This window comes from Caloenas nicobarica, chromosome 3, assembly GCF_036013445.1.
Source record: "Caloenas nicobarica isolate bCalNic1 chromosome 3, bCalNic1.hap1, whole genome shotgun sequence".
Taxonomy (NCBI): Eukaryota; Metazoa; Chordata; class Aves; order Columbiformes; family Columbidae; genus Caloenas; species Caloenas nicobarica.
In genome coordinates, this window is record NC_088247.1 from 32263619 (window position 1) to 32284062 (window position 20444).

Sequence of the window (20444 nt, forward strand, 5' to 3'; positions counted from 1 at the left end):
ATAAGACCACAAAATACCTTTGCCTTCCATGGCAGAGATAAAGAAACAAAGTTCAGTGTCGGCAGCTCTTTACTGGATGAGTCTCGCATTACTTTTCTGATGTTCGCATTGCTCCGAAAGGGGAGTAACATTTTATTACTATTTTAAATGAGTGGTCATGCAACTTCTTATTTTGTTTTTACCGTTTGCTTTTACTAGTCTGGTTTTGAATATTTTAAGTCATGAACTACTATTGCTTTTTTTTGTAAATCATAGTGTCTGAATATTTTCTGCAATCCAAAAGTAAAAGCAGGCTATATAACACTAATTTTCTTCCATAACAAATTTTACATTATAGTTTCTTTTTCAAATTTTCATTCTTTAATTGAAATGCCAACATTTTTTAAAAGTACCACCCATACATTTGATGAAGTCTAATACACCTGCTATTTTTCTTGTACACATGTGATACCTAAGAAATGATTATATAAACTGGATTATTGAATTTGTAAAAAATTTGCATATGGACAGGAGCATAACTTTAAATTACTTCATGTACCTTTTGAAATCAAAAGCAGAAATGTTACAGAGCTTGTTCGAATACTCTGCCATGAGTTATCAGCACTACGTTGCCTTATTTATTTATTTATTTATTTATTTTAATTTTGTATCTTGCAGTTCAGTGTAGAGCTGTACCTAAACAAGATAAATATATTAGGGAAGAGATTTTCTGGCAATAATTTTTTTATATATATGCACATGCAGACACATGCATTGTATATATTCATTTAAAATACGTGCCTAAATAACATATATTTTATATATAGAAATTATATTTTTTTAAAAAAGGTGTCCAATGTACTATAAAGATTTATAGATTTCAAATAGTAATTCTATTGCAAACCATGCATTTTGTCTGGAGTTGAAATTTATGCGCTAGTTTCCACTGTTCTTGTCAGGTTTTGATAAGAATTACAAGAAGTTAAGAAAAGTACATTTAAAAAAATTGTAATTTCAGCTCTTTCCTGTCTGATGAGTAAGTCTTAGAAAGGTCTGATTATTTTTGTCATTTAACTTTACCTAGTGAGGAATTTTGTATCGCCAGGTCTAAGTAAGGAAACTATGCTCAACTTGACCATTTTTTTTCATGGTGTGGCATCTTTATTCCAGTGTCTGGTTTTGCCTCTTATAAACTGTGTGGATCTGATACGTTGATTTATTATTAGACTTTGCTGTGTTGGTCTAATAGTGTGGAAGTGGCTTAGTGTAAGTATAAATCAGTTCTTAAGTCCTTATGTATGTAATTAATATTTGAGGCTTATTTTTAGCCTTTTTGTCTACTGTATTGTCGACAATAGAAAAAAATCCAAACAAAATTAATTTTAGTGTATTTTGTCACCCCTCCATGGATTATGAAACTTGACACTATAGGTTGCACTTTCCATGTTGAAACACTCCTTGCACATATGAGCCTTTGTTTAGATATCCTAAACATGACGTTATTACAAACAATGCTATACTGCAGATGAGAGTGTTCATATTCTAATACAAAAAAATTATAAACTTAGTGTTGTATTGAAGAGAAAAATCAGTTTGAATATGGTAAATAAATATTTCAGACTGCTGAGAATTGCCCAGAAAATTCTGCCCAGGAAGGTGAGAAAATGTTAAGAGGAAGAAGCCTGCACAGCAGTTCGTATGTTTGTGAAGTAGTACTATGCCCTGTCAAGAATGAGGAATTCACTTTTATTTCCATATGTTTGAGGAAGCTAAATTGCCCTGGAGTTACAAAGTCAAGGCAAAGAGAAGCACATTCTTGTTCAGTAATGTGAGATGTAAGCTGATGTGAGGCATTAGCTTGGCACTGAAATAGCCTTTTTTAAAATGTGGGTGCCAGAAGTTTAAATTTCAGGACATGAAAAGTGTATTTAAGACTAATTGATTGGACAGCATTACATTCCTTTTCAGACTTAAGTGTCTTCTCTAGATATATGAAAGTCACTTAGGAAAAAGAAGTCTTAGTTTTATTGACTTCCAAGTCAGTAAGATAGTGTTTCACCAAACAGAGAAATGCCTGAATACCTTTAAAATGCTCAACTTTAAGCTTAAAATCTTGTAAATGTTCTTCAGAAATGTTATTGTAATTCCAATTTCAGATTTTTATGTGTAGATGAAAATATTTAGAAGTAATTCACTGAAGAGCTGTGTTTCCGTTTTCCTGCTCTGCTGCTTTGCTAGCATTTCTACAGTAACAGTTGTTTCTTGCTCTTGCAACATATTTTCAATGAATGCCTGGAACAGAAGAGAGCCAGCAGCTGGCGTTATCCAGATTTTGATGGAAGAGTAAATTTGTTAATGGCAAAATTTCGATAGATGCGTTTGGACTTAACTAGTTTGATTTTGCTTATACCTGTATATGTGCTGGGTGTGTGTATGTCAAAAAATGTCCATACCTAATCATAATATGGTTTGATATTTTGCTAGCCTTTGAAGAAATGCATTATTCTTTTGTTTGTTTAACATTGCTAATATTATTTGCTTTTTCTTTTTATGATTATAAGACATTTTCATCAGTTTCATGCCGTGAACTCCTTGAGACGTTTATATAAAAATTACTAGTGAGTTAATCTATGTCTTATTTTTTGGATTTTTTCCTCCAAAAAATAATTGAACACCTGTAGCTACACTAGCTTTTGCCACTTTTCCTAAAAGCTCTATAACTTTATTGTTCTGCTTATAAAAATATATTCTTACATCTGCTAGTTCTTTAGCTTGGAAGAAGTAGTTTGCATTCGTAAGTTTTTAATGGATGCTAGTGGAAAACATGTCTTTAAATATTTTCCCTTTCATTCCTTGTAACCCATTAGAACAGAAGCAGATCCATATTTCTAAAAATGTGTCCCAGAAATGTATTTGTCACAGCAGAAAGTCATCTCTGTTGTTTCTAATTACTATGTGTATATTCATGTTTTAGTGATATTCCACGGATGCCTGAGACTTCTCACCCCCCGTTAGAATCTAGTGAGTACTTGCCTCATTCCTTGCACTAAACACGGTGTCATACCCAGCACAATTGTTTCAGCTATGAATTTTCTGAAAGATGAGCACTGGGAGACTGCATTGGCTCTGAGGGTTTTGTATGACAAAATTCAATGGGTTTTGGTCTTGTGTGTTAAACTTGAAACAGTATAGATTTGATTAAAGCACCATTCAGCATAAATCCAGAGTTCTTGTTTCTCATTTGTTAACAAGAAAGCATTGGTTAGATGAGATTTTTATGTATTGTGCTTCAAAAACATGGTTTTCTTTTTAACTATCCCATTTGAACCATGTCAGCTAGAGTGTGTGAGGGCCATGGTCCCCTTTTCACATCTGAGCTTTGTCTGAGATGCAACCAGAAACCTTCCCTGAGACAGGGTCCTGTGGGGCCACTGAGTGTTGTTACACACGTCACGAGCTCGTCTCGTTAGTCAGGGCTCTACTTCACTGGTGAAGAACTGCTGATGTCCAGCAGGTCCCAGAGCATCCTCCATGCCAGACGCATGTCCTGCATACCTTCCTGTGTGACAGCTCCTGGGGAGAAGCTACTGGGAATATAATCCAGTTTGTCACTGCTATATGAGGAGCACTTCTTTATATGTTATTTCAAATAAACAAAAAAAAAAGGCAGGTTTAACCTGGGGTAAGGTATCCAGACAGTCTTTTTCACCATGCTATCTGCATCAGTTTAAAATCTTCCTGTATATTAGTTCAGTTGTGCTGTGTATAAATATAAACTTTATACAATTTGAAGAAAAAGCAGTTCATAAGTTATCTGAATTTACTTCAGAATTTTGATGGAAAGTTCATGTGTTTCTCATGTATTTTTAGGTTCAAGTTCTTTTGAATCTCAGAAGATGGAAAGGCCTTCTATTTCTGTTATATCGCCGACCAGCCCTGGAGCCCTACGGGATGCACCACAAGTCCTACCAGGGCAGCTTTCTGTGAGTATATTTTGTTTCTCCTGAGTTGGTAGTAAAAACCTGTGAAGTGCTGGTCCCTCAAACCTCTGTATTCCCAAGGTCTATTGGGAGGCCAAGATAAATGTTTGCTGTTGGTGTAGACTAAGATCTTTCAAATGTTTTTTTAAGACACTCTGTAAAAGTTTGATTGCAGGGCGACAACAAACGGTGGCAGATGCTTTGTCAGCCCCCTCTCCCCCCTAGCCCCTCCCCCTTTTCCACTAAGGAGAGACGATAGGAGGAAAAGCAAGTTGGAAAAAAAGTTTAAAATGTTTTACTAATGCTACTAATAAAATAGAGAAAATAATACAAAATATACAAAACCAATCTTGAAATTCCCAGGAACTCAGTACCGACTGCTCTGGCAGCAGCAGAGCAGGCACCCGGAAGTCCTGGGCTGGACTCTGCAGCAAACCAGAACTGGATTCAAGGATGCAGGATCTGTCACTAAGCCTCAGATTTTCAGGGACGGTAGGCAGGGTCCTTCCCAGATGTCAGCCGTAGTTGAAGAAGAGAAAAAAGAGACAAGACCCTCATGATCTCCCACTTTTATATGAAGTATCACGTGAGTGGGATGGAATACTTAGTTGGTCAGTTTTAGTCACCTGTTCAGTTTGCTCCTCCTTGCCCCTCTCACTTATGGGATATGCATCCTTATCAGCGACCTTGCATTCCATTGCTATGTCTACCAAAACATGTATCCTACTTCAGAAAAGTGCAGTTACTAAGAAGGGCTTAACTGAAAGAAAAATTCACTAAAAGAGAAACTTGTCTTGTTTTTAACAAAACCAGGACACCCTCTGTATACATTCACACACCATCACTGTAATCACAGAAGAGGCAAAGAATTGTTGTCTTAATACACCAAAGAGTGCAGGAATTTTCATTGAGAGGAACCCATAAAAGTGCCTTGTAATTAGTCATCCTCTATCCTCTGCAATGAAAATGGCCATTCTGCTGTACATGCACAGTAATCCACAGAAAACAAGTGTAGCGCCACTTTATCTTCTTCATGGGAGCATTTAAAGAGCTGTGTATTTCTGAAGAGTTACGCTGTTCCGTAAAACACTTCAATTTAGATACACACTACATCGTGGAACTGTCTGTAATACTTATTTGGAGCTGTGCTTATTAAGTATACTGTGGGCACTTAGATTTTGTTTTGTACATTCTTCTGTGTTTTTGTATTGATCGTATTAATTTCTAAGTATACAGCAGGCTCAAAAATTTCATGATATTATGATTCTCTGAAGAAATGTTTTAGCTGTATGTTATGCTTTGCATAAGAACATTTGCAATGTGACAAATCAGAGTAGGTAGATTTCAACTATGACTTGAGTTTAGCTACAGTCAGGGCTCCCTATGTGAATGTAGCTTTTAAGGTGCACAGCTAAGACATACACTGGTTTGAAGGCACTCAGATACAAGATTATGCACTGAGTACAATAAACAATGTAAGTATAATCAGCATGACCATTTTTCAGTTGTGGTGAATACAAAAGTCTTCAGTATATACCATCATCTTTTCCATCTAATTTAATTAAATATTAAGGAATTTGAAATAAAATATATCTCTACGAAAAGAAAAATGTCCCTGGGCAAAAACAATGGTTACTTTTGCATTGTGGTTAATGTGATGCAGTCTGAAAATTCTGTTTATTCTCCATTTTTAATAATGTTTTCTGGTAACTTGATTCTTGTAGGTTAAACTCTGGTATGACAAAGTGGGACATCAGTTAATAGTAAATGTTCTGCAAGCAACAGATTTGCCACCAAGAGTGGATGGACGCCCCAGGAATCCCTATGTAAAAATGTATTTTCTTCCAGACAGAAGGTAGTAATTTTTCAGATTAGAAAATTATGTTGTTAGTTACTATGTATTGAATCAACTTTTAAATGAATGCTTATGAAATAAAGAATTCCTTTTAATAATTTGTTATAGTCAGATTTATTGCAACAAAAAATTGCACTTGAATCATGCAAGTCAGTATCAAATCAACTTTGTGGACATTTGGATGAATGTGATCCACTGTACAGAAAATACTTTTCTCCTTTAGATATTATCAGATCAGAAGGAATGAAAACAATGAGTGCTGATGAGTAGATGGCATTTTATGATTTATCTCTACAAACTATTTACAACAAATATTTATGTTTCAGTGATAAGAGTAAACGGAGGACTAAAACTGTAAAGAAAAGTCTAGAGCCAAAATGGAATCAAACATTTCTCTACTCACACGTACATCGTAGAGATTTTAGAGAACGAATGCTTGAAATAACCGTGTGGGATCAGCCAAGAATACAAGAAGAAGAGAGTGAATTTCTTGGAGAGGTGATACATACAATGACATTTCTACTGAGTTCATTGTTTGGTTTTGAATACGTATGCATATATATTTTATATGTGTTTTGTGTGTATGTGCCTGAAAAGTAAAATTAAAACCTGATAATTTTTCTAATAGATTCTTATAGAGCTGGAGACAGCACTTTTAGATGATGAACCACATTGGTATAAGCTACAGACACATGATGAGTCTTCACTACCTCTGCCTCAGCCATCACCTTTCATGCCAAGAAGACATGTTCATGGTGGAGAAAGCACTAGCAAAAAATTACAAAGTAGGTCCAAATTCCATTCATCTATTTTAAATTTTAAATTAGAAATGCTGGATATGGTATAATGGTATTTAACTTTCATATACAAGATAAAAATATCATAGTCTTTAGACGTAATGAAAATTTGAGGCAGAAAAGAGATGCAAATTTTGACATTATGACATGGCAGCCTTTCACCTGTGACACATAACTTTTAAGTGTGTGAAACCTGTTCGAATTGGTTTGCTTTTCACGAGCAAAAGAAAATTGTTCAAACATTGGTTTGCATAAATTTTCTTTTAAATAGAAAGATGAAGTTCATCATTACTGAATACTTTTTTAATAATTAAAAGATATTTATTTTTGAAAATAAAGTCCTTAAAGACTTATGAGGCTTAAAAACAGTTTTCATCATAAAGTTAGTTGCAGCCTCCAATATGCTCATTATACAATCAGATGAGAAGAGTACTTCTGCAACAAAGATAAATTTTATGTGTGTATTTGGCAGGTACAGTTGTTTTGATGAGTCAGATTTCAGGTTTGAATGAGGTATATTAAAAGAATGAAAGTATTGAAACATTTCAATGTTGTAGCCTCTCTGTTGATTTAAATTAATTTAAGATTTATTTAGAAATAAGAAGGACATAGGGCATTATTTTAAAATACATTTCCAAGCTATTTTTCTGTTTTTGCTTAAACATGGAAGTCATTCATTCCAGCCAATGGATGGGAAATTGGTGCACATTCAGGAATGAATTACAAAAAGGTGATACTGCTGTCATTGCTGCATGAGGATATGTATAGAGCAAGCAAATTAAAGGTTAATCTTCATGAGATATTTAAACTTTTCTAAAAGCTGGCAGCACTGTTTCCTCTTCCCCTCTCTCACCATATGCTGCCACCTCTCCTTTCCTGTTCAGCAAGCTGATTCAGCTTACTCACTGAAATAGCATAGAAGTATGTTTTTTCCTTCATTTGAGTTAACTTTTTGCTGGTTTAGTGAGATAAACTATCCTGGTAGATGATTTCTGAGGACTTGAGGGAAGGAGAAGGGGAAAGGGGGCTGCAGCAGCTGTAAGATGTTAAATTGGCTCAGCTGTCTTGTGCAACGTCACTGTCAGTCACTCCAGTTTAGTTCTCCTCCTCTGTTGTTTAGACTTAAAATCATCCTTTTAATTTCAGTAGTACATGAAATGAACATATTTTTACATTTTATAACACAACCAGATGTTCAGGTATTTGTTTACCTTACTGTTGTGCAGGATCTCGGCCAATCAGTGATAGTGACATCTCAGATTATGATGTTGATGATGGTATTGGAGTTGTTCCTCCAGGTGCGTGGGTGAACAGCATGGTCCTGCTTTCTTCTTCTTTTTTGCCTGTTTGTTTTTTCTTTTTTTTTTCTTTATAACATTTTGGAATATTGAGGATACTGGTTTCGGAGAGTGCATTGTGAAAAAAACAATTTACCTGATTATTCCGTGGTACCTGTCCTAAATCACGGTGAATTGAAAGATTCTACTATTCATTCATTGATATTTCTTTTACATATCATTCTTCATATGGGAATCACTGGATCATTCAAATTGTTTAATTATTTACTGCGTAATGTTTCAAGCATTATTTAAAATATAAATCAAGTTCAAAATATCATTTAAAAATGCTAATAAGGATTCAGTGTTTGCAAGCATTTTTTTTATTTTGCTGTTTGCTTGAAACTTAGATATAATGCAGTCTCCCATGGAGTTTATTGAGAATGCATGGCTCTAGATTAAGGTGCATGTAGCATGGCCGTATCTTTTACAGTTTTCATAAGCCTTCATGAACTATCATTACCTAAATGTTCACAAATATATACTTGTAGAAACTATAATGGTTTGACTTATAGTTCAGCATTCCTTACATACTGAAAATATTGAGGATCGTTTTGGATATCACATTTTACTACTTCCATTTGACTGCCATGTTTCCCAATTGTCCCTAACTAACTGAAGAGTCACCATGCCATTGCCAGCACTAAATCAGTTTTTCTGTGGATCTTCCTGGTGAAAATCACTGAATTAAATCATGGTTGGATTTGGAAACCTGTCTGTCTTCCTGATCTGTGTTTGAAATAATCTGAAAAATTATTTATTCATTATATAACCAGACAAAACCCCATCATTTTGATGTTTAGTGAGCCAAATTCTCCTTCTTTTGATGTTAATTGGATTCTTTCCTTACTTAAATAGACTTACCAACTGAGTTTCTAAGTAATTTTTTTCAGGTATGCCTAGTAATGATATTTGCTTTAATTAAGTGATTAGTCTTGATATTTTTACATCAGATGAGTGAACATTTAAAACTAAATCATAGGTTCTAAATATTTTTCCTCTTTATTATTTCATTTTTTTGTTGTTGGCAATATAGATACTGGCATATCTGTGTAGTCATATTTAGTTTAAGTTTTCGGTATACTGTATGAAGAATTGGGGCTTTTTTCAGCTGCCAGTTCTTCAAGGTGTCCATTTGCCATTTGAAATAATCCTGCGGTGGCTTGACCGCGGCTGGACACTAGGCACCCTCCAAAGCCGCTCTGTCCTCCCCTCCTCAGCTGGTCAGGGGAGAGAAAATGTTAGGAAAGGCTCATAGTCAAGACAAGGACAGGCAGGGATCACTCACCAATTAGAGTCACGAGCAAAACAGACTCAACTTGGGGAAAAATTAATTTAATTTGTTACCAATCAAATCAGAGTAGGATAATGAGGAAAAAACTCCTAAATCTTAAAACACCTTCCTCCCTCCCCTCCCTTCTTCATGGGCTCAACTTCACTCCTAAGTGAACACCAAGTTCAGAGACGCGTACCTACCCTCCTGTCCAACCTTCCTTACTTATCACATTGCTTAATCTTTCAAGTCTTGGGACTGCTGCCTTTGTTTGCACTGAGTGAATAGTACAGTATCTTCTCCAGCTAACAGTCTCCTCTGTTCAAACTGAGCTGCCTGCAAGTTCCTTGTTGTGCTGCAGGGTCGTTATCCCGTCCCTGCTCCTGCCTCCCGGTACCATGGGCCTCAGCAGAGTGCCATGCAGCTCTTGTCTGCTCCAGATTTCCCACACATCTTCCTGTGAGGGATGTGTGTGGGAGGGAACAATGAATATTCGTATTTCCCCGTAATAACGGGGAATAATGATGCAGCTCAGGTGCGCTCTTAGACCATTTTGGCATAGTGTCTACTGGCTTCAACTAAATTAATCTAGAATTAAGATATTCCTTCTCAACAAAAGTAATAATATCAAAATTGAGTTTGCAACATGTGATGCAAAAACAAATGTTTCCCTTTAAGTCCCTTTTTCCTTCCTTTTCCACTTACTTGCCAATGTTACCCACCATTATGTATAAGCTCTGTCTCTATTAAAGGTATATTCTTACAGTTGTTAATTTATTCTTTTTTTCTTGAAATATTGAGAAGAGAAGGAAGTTATTTTGCCTTCTTAATATCTCAAGATTTTCACAAAGATTATTGCTCATTTTCTAAAAAATAGACACATAATTGCAAAATGTAGAAGCATGAAAGCGTTTGATCACCACCATAAGCTGACAAACGAATGATGAAAATTTTTTTACTAATTTAATTAACACTGGGTATCCTTAAAACTATAATTTCAAATACTTTATGAATTACTAAGGCAAATGCAGTATTAGCATTTAGTAAGAACAGAGAAAAATCTTTTCCTAGAGTTTTCAGTAGCTGCAAAGAATCATTGCTTGTCAATGGAAGTAAAGACTGCTACATCAGAAACGATGGCATTTTGATAACTTCAAGAGTATTTTTAGAAAAGTGTTTTTCCCTTGTCATATCACAAATGTGCTTTATCTTTCATATAATTGTACTGTCCTCATTTATTAGTAGCATCTTGCAGTAATATATATAATTTTTTAAAAAATCAGCTCATAGAACTTTTCATAAACGGAATTTGTATCTACAGCTGAAATAAACTTTAAATTGAAACTCAGCTTTAAGAGAATTGATTTTTGACAGGTTTTTGCAGTATGCCCACATCTATTTACATGAAGGAAACATTACTTTAAATCTCTCAGCCTCTCCTTGTATGAGAGATGCATCAGTCCCTTGATTATCTTTGTGATCCTGAGCTGGACTCACACCAGTAACTCCATGTCTGATTTGTGCTGGGGAGCCCAGTACTCTGGCTGTGGCCTCACCAGTGATAAGTATATAGGAAGAGTCAGCAAAGCATCAGCATAGGATTTAATAAAAACTGAACATGTTTTGAGACCTATCTTTTTAACCAAAACTTCAGTAACTTTCTTAATTAAAAAGAAATAAAAAAAGCTGGTATACAATATCCCAAAGGGTATTTTTAATGACCTGTGTTGCCTATGCTATGGGTAACTCTTCAGAACAATTTATTTTTCTGTCATATGTAAACTGTATAAATGGTTGCATTGTACTTACTTTCCTTCTGTAGCAGCAGGGTGACATCAACACAACACCTTGGCGTTGTCTGTATTGTTTTAAAAAAAAAAAAAGTTCTAGTGTGAAACATTTGCTAGAACCATTTTCATCATCCATCTGCTTCCATTTCATGTCACATGTGACAGTTTCCCATGAGCAACTGAGAAACTTCTTCTGCGTGAGCTGCCATAAGCTTGGTTGCTGCTGTCGTGCTGGTCCATGCAAAAAATTCCTCTGCTCACTCTGGAGAGCACAGAGCCTTTGTCTTTGAGGATGTGAGGGAATGTTGCTGTTGCTGTCACTGTCATGGTCACTATGGAAGTATGGATGCGATTTGACCAACTTGTCAATACTTGAGCGCATACTTAGGACAGACGTGAATTGCCATTGCTCTGTCTGTTCTGTAAGCTTTGTGTGCACAATGCACAAGTTTCAGATATTGTTCCCTGGAGAGCTTGGCTATGAAAAATATATGAGATAAAATCATCCTTCTATACCAGGACAATCCTAGGTGTATTTTTTCCAGGCAGACTAGAGATACTCTGGAAAGAGATTTTAAACTGAAATTTATAGTTAAATTTAAAATATTTGAACTATATGTATTTCAGTGCAGTTACCTAAAACTTATAAAGAAGTTTTGAATTTCTTTGATTTTAGTGCTGAATAAATGTAAACTAGTGTTATTTCTGCTAGAAATGATAGGATTTTACCTAAACTAAGCTTGTTTGGAAAATGAAATATCTTTTAACACATACAGCTTAGATTTACTTATCCTGGGAAAGGGAACACATCTAGCTTTTGTCAAGTGTTGTCTTTTTTCTTCCTCTGACAAAAAACTCGACATTTTCTGCAGCAACCTTAGTACATGAGATGAAGTCCTAAGGGAGTCTCTTTTTTGCTTCAAAATTTGCACCTAGTCCTTGTCCCAAGATCAGGGAAATCCTCACATTTCTTAATATTATTACACAACTCCGAAACACTTTTTCAGCAGGTAAGGTACTCCAGCATCACAGTACATCAAAACCTGCAAAACATTTGAGTCCTTCTTTATTAAAAGGTTGATAAACCTTGGTAGATGCTTACATACATGCTATCAACTTTTACAGGCCTATTTTGCCGTCAATACTCAGTACAGCTTTGCTATTAAAAATGCTCTGTAAGTGACAAGCATTTGCTGCTTTTATAACTACAAGTGAGCTCTCCCAATAGTTTTTCTCTGGTTTTCAAACAACAGCCCCCGCCCTCCCCAAACTTGAGTAATGTCACATTTTAAATATGAAATTACGTTCATTATTTTTATTTGACATGTCTAACTCAGCGTTGTTTGAGAACAGTGCACACATGCCCTCAACCTTAGGGTCTCTGATGTTTGTTTCTGAGCTACATGAATATATTGAATATATGAATACATGAACAAGCCTCATACAGATTCTGTATGTGGGCCATGCTTTTAAGAGGGCTATAACAATTTGGTAGAAGATCAGAGAAGAACTACAAAATTATACAAACTATACAAAATATGAAAAAACCCCCAAACAAATGAAACAACAACAATCAAAAAAGCAACCAACCAAAACCAACAACAAAAACCAGAAACAAACAAACAAACTTGAAACACCATAACAAGTTCCTTCTTTAATTTATCAAATTGATGATTGAGTGACTAAATCACAATCTTTTCCTGCAAGGAAAGAAGATTTCTGGTTCAGACTGTTATTTCAGCTGAACAAAATAACACATTACAGGAACTTAATGCTTGACAAATTCAGACAAGCAGCAAAATTATTATTTTGGAATCTAAACAATAATTTATGAAGTCATTAATGGATGACTTAAGGGTTGAGCCTTTCTGTGATGAGGGGATTTGCTGTCAAGGGCTTCTTGTAATCTAATTTAAATGTCTAGAAATGAGCAACTGAAGTCTGAGCAAATCTCCTTAGGCTCTTTTGGAAAGGTAACAGGCACCTTTTGAAAGCTATTTGTCTTACTGAACTTCATTGTCCGTTTTAGGATGGGATGCAAAGTGTATACCAAGGCAAACAGTGGGCTACATGGAAAAAGGCACAGGGATATCAATGCTTTAAAACTTACTAACATTCTGCTGATTTTATTTTTTTTTAAATCCTGTGTAAAAATGAACTATGAGAAACTTCACAGCTCATCCATAGTATTTGGTAAAAATGTTCTGTGGAGTATACAACACCCAGTATTCTATACAATACACTCTAAATGCTTGTGATTTTTGAAAGTAGGTGGCTTTGGCCAAGTTCAGTAGGAGAACATACTTGTATTCAGCTGAAGTAAGAGTCAGAAGGATGCTTTATATATGAGCAATCCTGGATGAGTCTGTGCTGTCGTACACAAGCATGCCTTCTCCGTTTGTTAGATGAGGTAAACCTACATTGCTTGGATTCCTTTGAAATATTTGCTACTGTATGAAAATTCTGAAATATAGGTTACTCTGAGTACTCTTCCCCAAGTCAGAAAACTATTTCAGTCCTCTCCACCACGTCTTCCAGTACATAATGAAAATCATCTCAGTTTCTCTGTCTCTGTACATGTAGACATTTAAAGGTAATGCTAGTAATTTATCCTGCCTGCATGATACGTCGGAATGTACAACAGCTGAATGACAACTTGAAAGTTGTGTAGGCATTTAGACGTGTTCCTGGAAGGACTAACCATCTGAATTATTTCCAAACGCAGACTTTTATTCTCTAATTTCCTTTTGTTGCCCTCTTGCCAGTAGGTTATAGGTCTAGTACTAGAGAAAGTAAATCTACGCTAACTGTGCCAGAACAGCAAAGAACAACACATCATCGTTCACGATCCGTATCTCCTCACCGTGGCGACGATCAGGGCAGGACCCGTTCACGTTTACCAAATGTGCCATTACAGAGGTAGGCATCACAAGTTAGTTGAGCACTGACTGGTTTCAAGTTTGTATAATCTGGCATTATTGACTTTTCTCTTGTTCAGCAGTTTTTCACAATTTTAAAGCTTTTTCTTTTGGTATCTGAATTTATTAGTGTAGTATTTGATCTTGATGGATGCTTTTGTTAATCATTCAAGAGCATGCATGGGATGAACTGTAACTTTTTAAGACTTACCTCTTCTTACTGATGCCTTCTCTGTGATTCATCATCTGTGTACCGTAACTAATATGTAGGTTTGGAAATGTTTTTTCAGTCAGTGGCTGAATCTTCTATGAAGCCACTTAAGTATATTTGTAGGATAATAAGTAGTATGTACAAATTGTATAATAACTATGAATTGAACTAGTTTTGAAGTAACAGCCAGCTGAGATTACCAGTTGTATTTATAAAGTGACATTTTTAATGCCAGAAGTTAAAAATACTTCACAGATTCAGGTAGTGATTTATAAACCTCTATTTTCTGCATTTACTGCTTTTGACAGACAACCTATTAATAGAAGAATCATTTTTTAACTTTCCGTTTGCATGCTTTATGCTTTTTTTTGAACAGCACTGTACTGACTGTTTAAGCACAATAAGCCTCTCTTGCAACCTCTCATAGAACCCTAAATATCAGCCAATTTTTACTAGTTTTCCTTTCCTCCGATTTACAAGAAGCTTTGTTCTTGAATTACTGCAAGAGTGTTACACTAGCAACGTTATTGCTCACTAGCTGTGGTAGTTTACTGAAAATCTACCCTTCTCAGCTGAATTTCGTGTACAAAATTCAGTGCTACAGTACTGTCCTTATCCATCATCCTGTGCCTGTTTTTTTTAAGTTGTATCACTGGTCAATTAATACCAGACATCTGTAATGTTTCAAAATGATGGTGTATTCTAGAAAGCCACCTTCTTCTTCCAATTGAGAATCCTGATGGTCCTGCTTCTTCCTTTCCATTGTCCATTACTGTTCTTGTGCACTGAAATTTTGGGTGTATTTAAAGTTCCTACATGCATCTCTCTCAGTTACATCAGTTCTTGCAGACGAAGCTATTTCACTCCCTGCATCTTACAGATGAAGCTATTTCAAATCCGCATTTGTCAGTAATACAGGAGAGTATGGCTGTGCATAAAACAGACTGTGGCACTGACCCATTTTTTTATAGTAGAGGGAAGGAGAGTTCCTTGTTCTGTTTTTGCAAACGATTTTATATGTTCTTGTATCTTTCTATCTATAAGCATGATGCACTAATGAAATATTTAATAGTCAATTCCACCCATCCTTTCATTTTATACTTTGAAAAACTAATGCTTCTTGTTCCAATGGCAGTTATTAAACTAAAGGAAGAATCTGCCCTTCAAGTAGTAGCTTCTTGTTCTTTTTGATGTGAAGAAAGCTTTAAATTACTGTCATGGAGGTCAGAGCTTACCTGCATATATACAAAATCATACCCCTTTTGTATAACACTTAGTTTGAGATTGATAAAATCTGCTGCAAGTTCCCATATCCTATCCCAGAAATTCTTAAAGTGTACTTGGAGATATCTGTAAAAAGTTGACAGTCCAGAATCAGCCCTTTAGAAATCTGACTGTGAATCTACGAATGTGTAAATCTTGATTTATTGTGACCTCCCATCATCAGTTCTTGTGTCATCTCAGTTATTCTTTAAATACAGGCTTTGATAATGCCATTATTGAATCCATCAGTGTACACAGAAGCAGGCATGCATTCTAAATAGGGTAGAAATGGCTGCTTTCTATATTAGAGGTAGGGTTTTTTAGTCTTAGGATCCTATATTTTTTTAGAAGTCATATATTAACAATGTAAGGATTCAAAACTTCCTTCAACCAACTTGTACCGTAATCCATTAAGCTGTGTTACTTATGAGAAAATAAGATTATCATACATGTTTTTGCCTTTCAGGAGTTTAGATGAAATTCATCAAATGAGAAGATCACGTTCTCCAACTAGACACCATGATGCCTCCAGAACTCCAGTTGATTACAGATCCAGAGACATGGATAGTCAGTATTTGTCTGATCAAGAAAGGTACATCGTCAGCCTGAACTTGGAAAAAAGTTTAGAAATGTCTGTGTCAGTTTGCCTAATTTTCAGGTGTTCACTAGAAACACAACTGATAGTAATGAGGAAGGGAGAGAAGTCATCCTAACTGACAAATCTAGTGTCATAGTTAAATTATCTATACTGCTTTTTTGGTAAAATTGTGCACTGGGTTTACAGTACTAGGTTCCTAGACTAACAGTTCTTGGTTGCTTGTCCTGGAGTATTCTGCTGTTTGTTTCATGAGTGAAGCCCAGAGATTTTAGCTAGAAAACCATAAATCCACATGTATGCCCTAGCTATTCTTTTAACTCAGAATTTATCTGTTTCAGTAGCTGGCAAAAAAACACGCGTGCATTCCTACTGGTTGGGAGTTGCATATGCTGTGAATTGCATTCCTGTGCTCTGGGCATTGACACATGCAGGTGCACAGCATCTTGGGTAACATTCTGGTGAAGCTGGTACAGTGCCTAAGTGCAGCAAGGATAGTTATGATACTTGTCGTTAGCAAAAATCTCCAATCTTAAATGCATGACACACGTCTCTCCCTGAAATACATGCGGTGGCTATACTCCTCGGAGAATGCTTGGTCTCTCCTAGTAGGCGTTGTTTTCAGGTATCTAGGAATATATTCTAATAAAAGGGACAAACCCCCAAATTTTCATTTAGTTTATAGCTGAAAAATGTTTAAACGGGTATTTCAGCTCAATATTTGGGAAACACAATGCTGACAGTCAGATAGAAGATCTGTGTTTGTGGGTTGTTTATGTTGAAAAAAAATCATATAGCTACTCTATGATGGCAAACTTTTACCATTCATATAAGATCAATTGTCCTGGTAGTGTCTTTGGAACTTTTTTTGCAGTAAGTTACTATTTTTTATGAGTAAGAATGACAAAACCTTTCCAAATGATACAGTAAATTCAATACGGAACATACATTTAATAGTGATGTGAAAACATGTAAAGAATAAACCATAAAAATCTCTGGAACTCTTTGTCCAGTTTTGAAGCAACACAGAAATGGAATAACAGATGACTTTTGCAGTTAAACGAGTTCAGTTTTGTGTATGATCTTGCCTCTTTTGCTTTTTTTAATGTAATAACATACATATGGGAATTAATTAGTTATTTGGAACATTTTAGAATTTGACCTTATAGGCAAGAAGTATGTACAGAATTGTCTAAGCTGGATTTTGTACTGAATTTCCCTTCAGAGGTGAATTGAAATGTTTTTTAAATGTCGTAGCCAGATTTATAGTTAAGCTAATTCAAGTAATTTCCACTTGTTGCAAATGTTTTGTGTGGTTTTTTTTTTTTTTAATGTAGTGATATATTCAGAAGATTCCTGAAGATATTTATTGAGCAGGTTTCTTGTTCAGCAGATCTCAAGAAGAAGAGATGTTAAAAAGTAGCTTTTTTCAGTAGAAATAAATATAGACTGTTAATAGTCCAGAAAATTTTATTCTAGTAAAGCCTCAAGCCATGATATAAATGGTGATAAATGAATGGATTATGCGTGGAGATTAGGGCTTGCATTGAGGCTTTTTTGGAGGTGAGCCGTCAGACCAGAGCCACAGCAGCAATGGGCTGCTGGATTTGTTCAGAGGAGTAAGACATAGCCTTCAGTTCTTTTCCATGTTCAGCAAACGCTTTTCGGAAGTTTAAAGATCAGACATGAAGGATGTACGTGGCTTATTTGCAGGCTTTAGAGATGGGTACTTACTCTTCTTGAGCAATAATCTTGTCTGCAGTGGTCTCCTTTTTCCCATTTTCTTTTTCATCTTTCCCCCAGATTTCTTCAGTTGTGGAAACTGTTTAACTCTTGCAGATTTCACTGTCTATCAGTATGTAAAAGCAGCGTGATAGAGAAGATCAAAATGAGCTTTTGTTGAGGAAGATTCTTTATCACATCCAAGGATTAAAAAAAAAAAAAAAACACCTCAGTGTTATGTATTATCTTCAATAGTAGTATAAGTATTATACATTGTTCACTTACTGAACCCTTCATCTAAACAAGTACATTTATGTAGATACCTAACATGAACTTGAGTTGCAAGGTCAGTAATTATCTGATAGTTACATGGCAGAAATTACGGTTGCTGATTACTATTGATCATTTTCTCAATGATCCGTTTTTGATCCTAAATTAATACTGAATACTCTGAATAGATCTTCATAAATATAGTTGTTATAGTCTCCTACTAAAGCATCTAGTGTAATGAATTTCCAGTGGAACTGATTTGTCCACTTTACCATTTTATATATATACATGTATACACACGTGTGTGTGTGTATATAAGTCTGTTAGGAAAAGCTTTTTATTAGGAAATCTAGCTAAGCAGTATACTTTACTCTGAATTAAAGATCATCCAATTTTCAAGGGCATGACCCCTTTCATTTTTTTGGGTGTTTCTTTTTTTTCCGTAATAAAATCCATTAATTTGAGTACTAAAATTACTACATTAGAAAACACTTCCTTTAGAATAATAATCTTTAAATGTCTCCAACCCAGACTTAATTTATTATAGAAATGTATCTTCTTATGTTATCGGTAGTCTACTGTGATGGATTCTTTTGCTTTGTTTTTTTAACTTGAAGATTTTGTGGTGGATTTGCTATTTTATATCCCTTTTCTGGATGAATTTTATATTACTGTTTGGCGTGGGCCAGTTACAATAGATACTCTTTGGCTTAGCAAAGGTAAATATTAACAAAGTATCCTATGATTTAATGTGGACTTCACATCTATTTCGCAAGTCTTAAGGAAGTGGTATCTTTTTCCTAAAATGCATTTTTATTTGTAATTTGGAAACCTGCGTATAAATTCTGTCAGTCCTCTGAGCTTATGAATGGAAATTTTGCTTAAAAACCCAAGCAATTCAGTTTACCTTTAATACATTTTGTTGCATCAAAACCAGGCCAGCAGTTCCAGATGGAAACTTAAATCTCACATGTGACTCACAAGGCATTATTTCAAGCTGCCCACTTTAGAATTTTAGATGACTTTTACCTGTACTGCATCAGTTAAATGGGTCATTTGATAATGGCATGAAGCACAAAAAACATTAAACAACTGCTACTTTATCTATTTTGTAATCTTTTCTCTCTTTGTCACCATAGTACTTCATATGATTCCCTGCTGCTTCTAAAATAGCACGTTTCCATGAAGTTTAGGTTTAATTTCATATTCCTGATAATTAGGAGGTTTGGAGCTTGGTATTTCTGATTGTGTTGCACTGCGTACAACTACAAGGTTAACTCGAGGGATATTTCATATCATAGTCATACTTACCATAGGCATAAATACGTATTAATTTTACCATCTTGCTGGCTACAGCCTGTGTTTGGTTGCAGTAAATGAAAAAATATGATAGACAGCTGATTTTCTCAATTTAAAAAAATTAGAAACAAAAAGTCTGATGGTGGATTAGTAATTTTTTTGTTTCTTTAGGATTGCATTAAAAAATACTGTCAAGAACTATGAGTTAAAATTTATATTTGGCCAAATGTATTATTTCCAGTGAAGATACATTTTTTGTTTTTCCCATAAGTGGATCTGCAATAAATTAGTAACAAACGCTTCCTGCTTTTTCATGCATGTTTTTGTAGTTTAGGAAAACAAACAAACAATCCTCACCATTCTTTTTTTTTTTTCCTAGAGTATTTCTTCATTAATTAGTTCAAAAGAAAGGACATAATTAGAGAAATTTAACTGTTTTATGGATTCCTTTTGTCATGAAGAGCTCTGAAACAGTACTTCTGAATTTTAAAATGAGAAATCCCACAAAATTATGTGCCACACTAAAAGGAATTTGTCGAAAATGTAGCTATCACAGGCATTTTTTTGGCTCATATTTTTTGAGAAGTGCGGTCTGGGTTTGAACATTTTCAGCCTATCTCTCTGGGTGGAAGCTTCTTGCTTCTTTTTATGTTTTCATTTGCATATCATTGGCATAACCCATGTCATCTAATGCTTCATAATTATATCTGTTTCACTCACCACCCATCCTGTCTGTGCAGTGAGCTTCTTATGCTGCCCAGAGCAAAGCGAGGAAGAAGTGCAGAGTGCCTACATACCATCAGGTAAATACAGGAATTTGGTAATCATGGAGACATCTGGTTAGTTGTCTGTGTTTTGTGTGCTTGACTTCTTTCCCTAGTGTATTTAGTCCCAGTAAGTAAAGAACTTCCTAGTACATTGTGATCCAGGTGTCAGTTGTTCTTTTTCATTAGTTTCAATTCAGATTGAGATGTCTATATGTGTTTGTGAACTTCAGTAGTAAGGATTAAAGCAGTTGAAGAAATTCTGATTTGGTGGTTGTATTTTGTGGTAGATTTTCTGTCCAGTCACAGAAGTCCTGATCTCTCAATGCATGACAATGTTTTTATAATTTCAAACATTCCCTTTTAGGTGTTTTTATGTGTTCTTTTATTT

General features: G+C 35.2%; 1 protein-coding gene across 1 annotated transcript in view; it reads left to right on the plus strand.

Annotated features, from left to right (window-relative positions):
* LOC135986916 (regulating synaptic membrane exocytosis protein 1-like) overlaps window positions 1–20444 on the plus strand; it is a 170808-nt gene that overhangs the window by 41661 nt on the left and 108703 nt on the right. Inside the window, exons 7-15 of the mRNA XM_065631472.1 lie at window positions 2954–3000; window positions 3850–3962; window positions 5684–5814; window positions 6141–6312; window positions 6443–6599; window positions 7838–7909; window positions 13780–13930; window positions 15870–15995; window positions 20030–20092. Coding sequence (XP_065487544.1) covers window positions 2954–3000; window positions 3850–3962; window positions 5684–5814; window positions 6141–6312; window positions 6443–6599; window positions 7838–7909; window positions 13780–13930; window positions 15870–15995; window positions 20030–20092 — 1032 coding nt within the window. The remainder of the gene's footprint in view (window positions 1–2953; window positions 3001–3849; window positions 3963–5683; window positions 5815–6140; window positions 6313–6442; window positions 6600–7837; window positions 7910–13779; window positions 13931–15869; window positions 15996–20029; window positions 20093–20444) is intronic.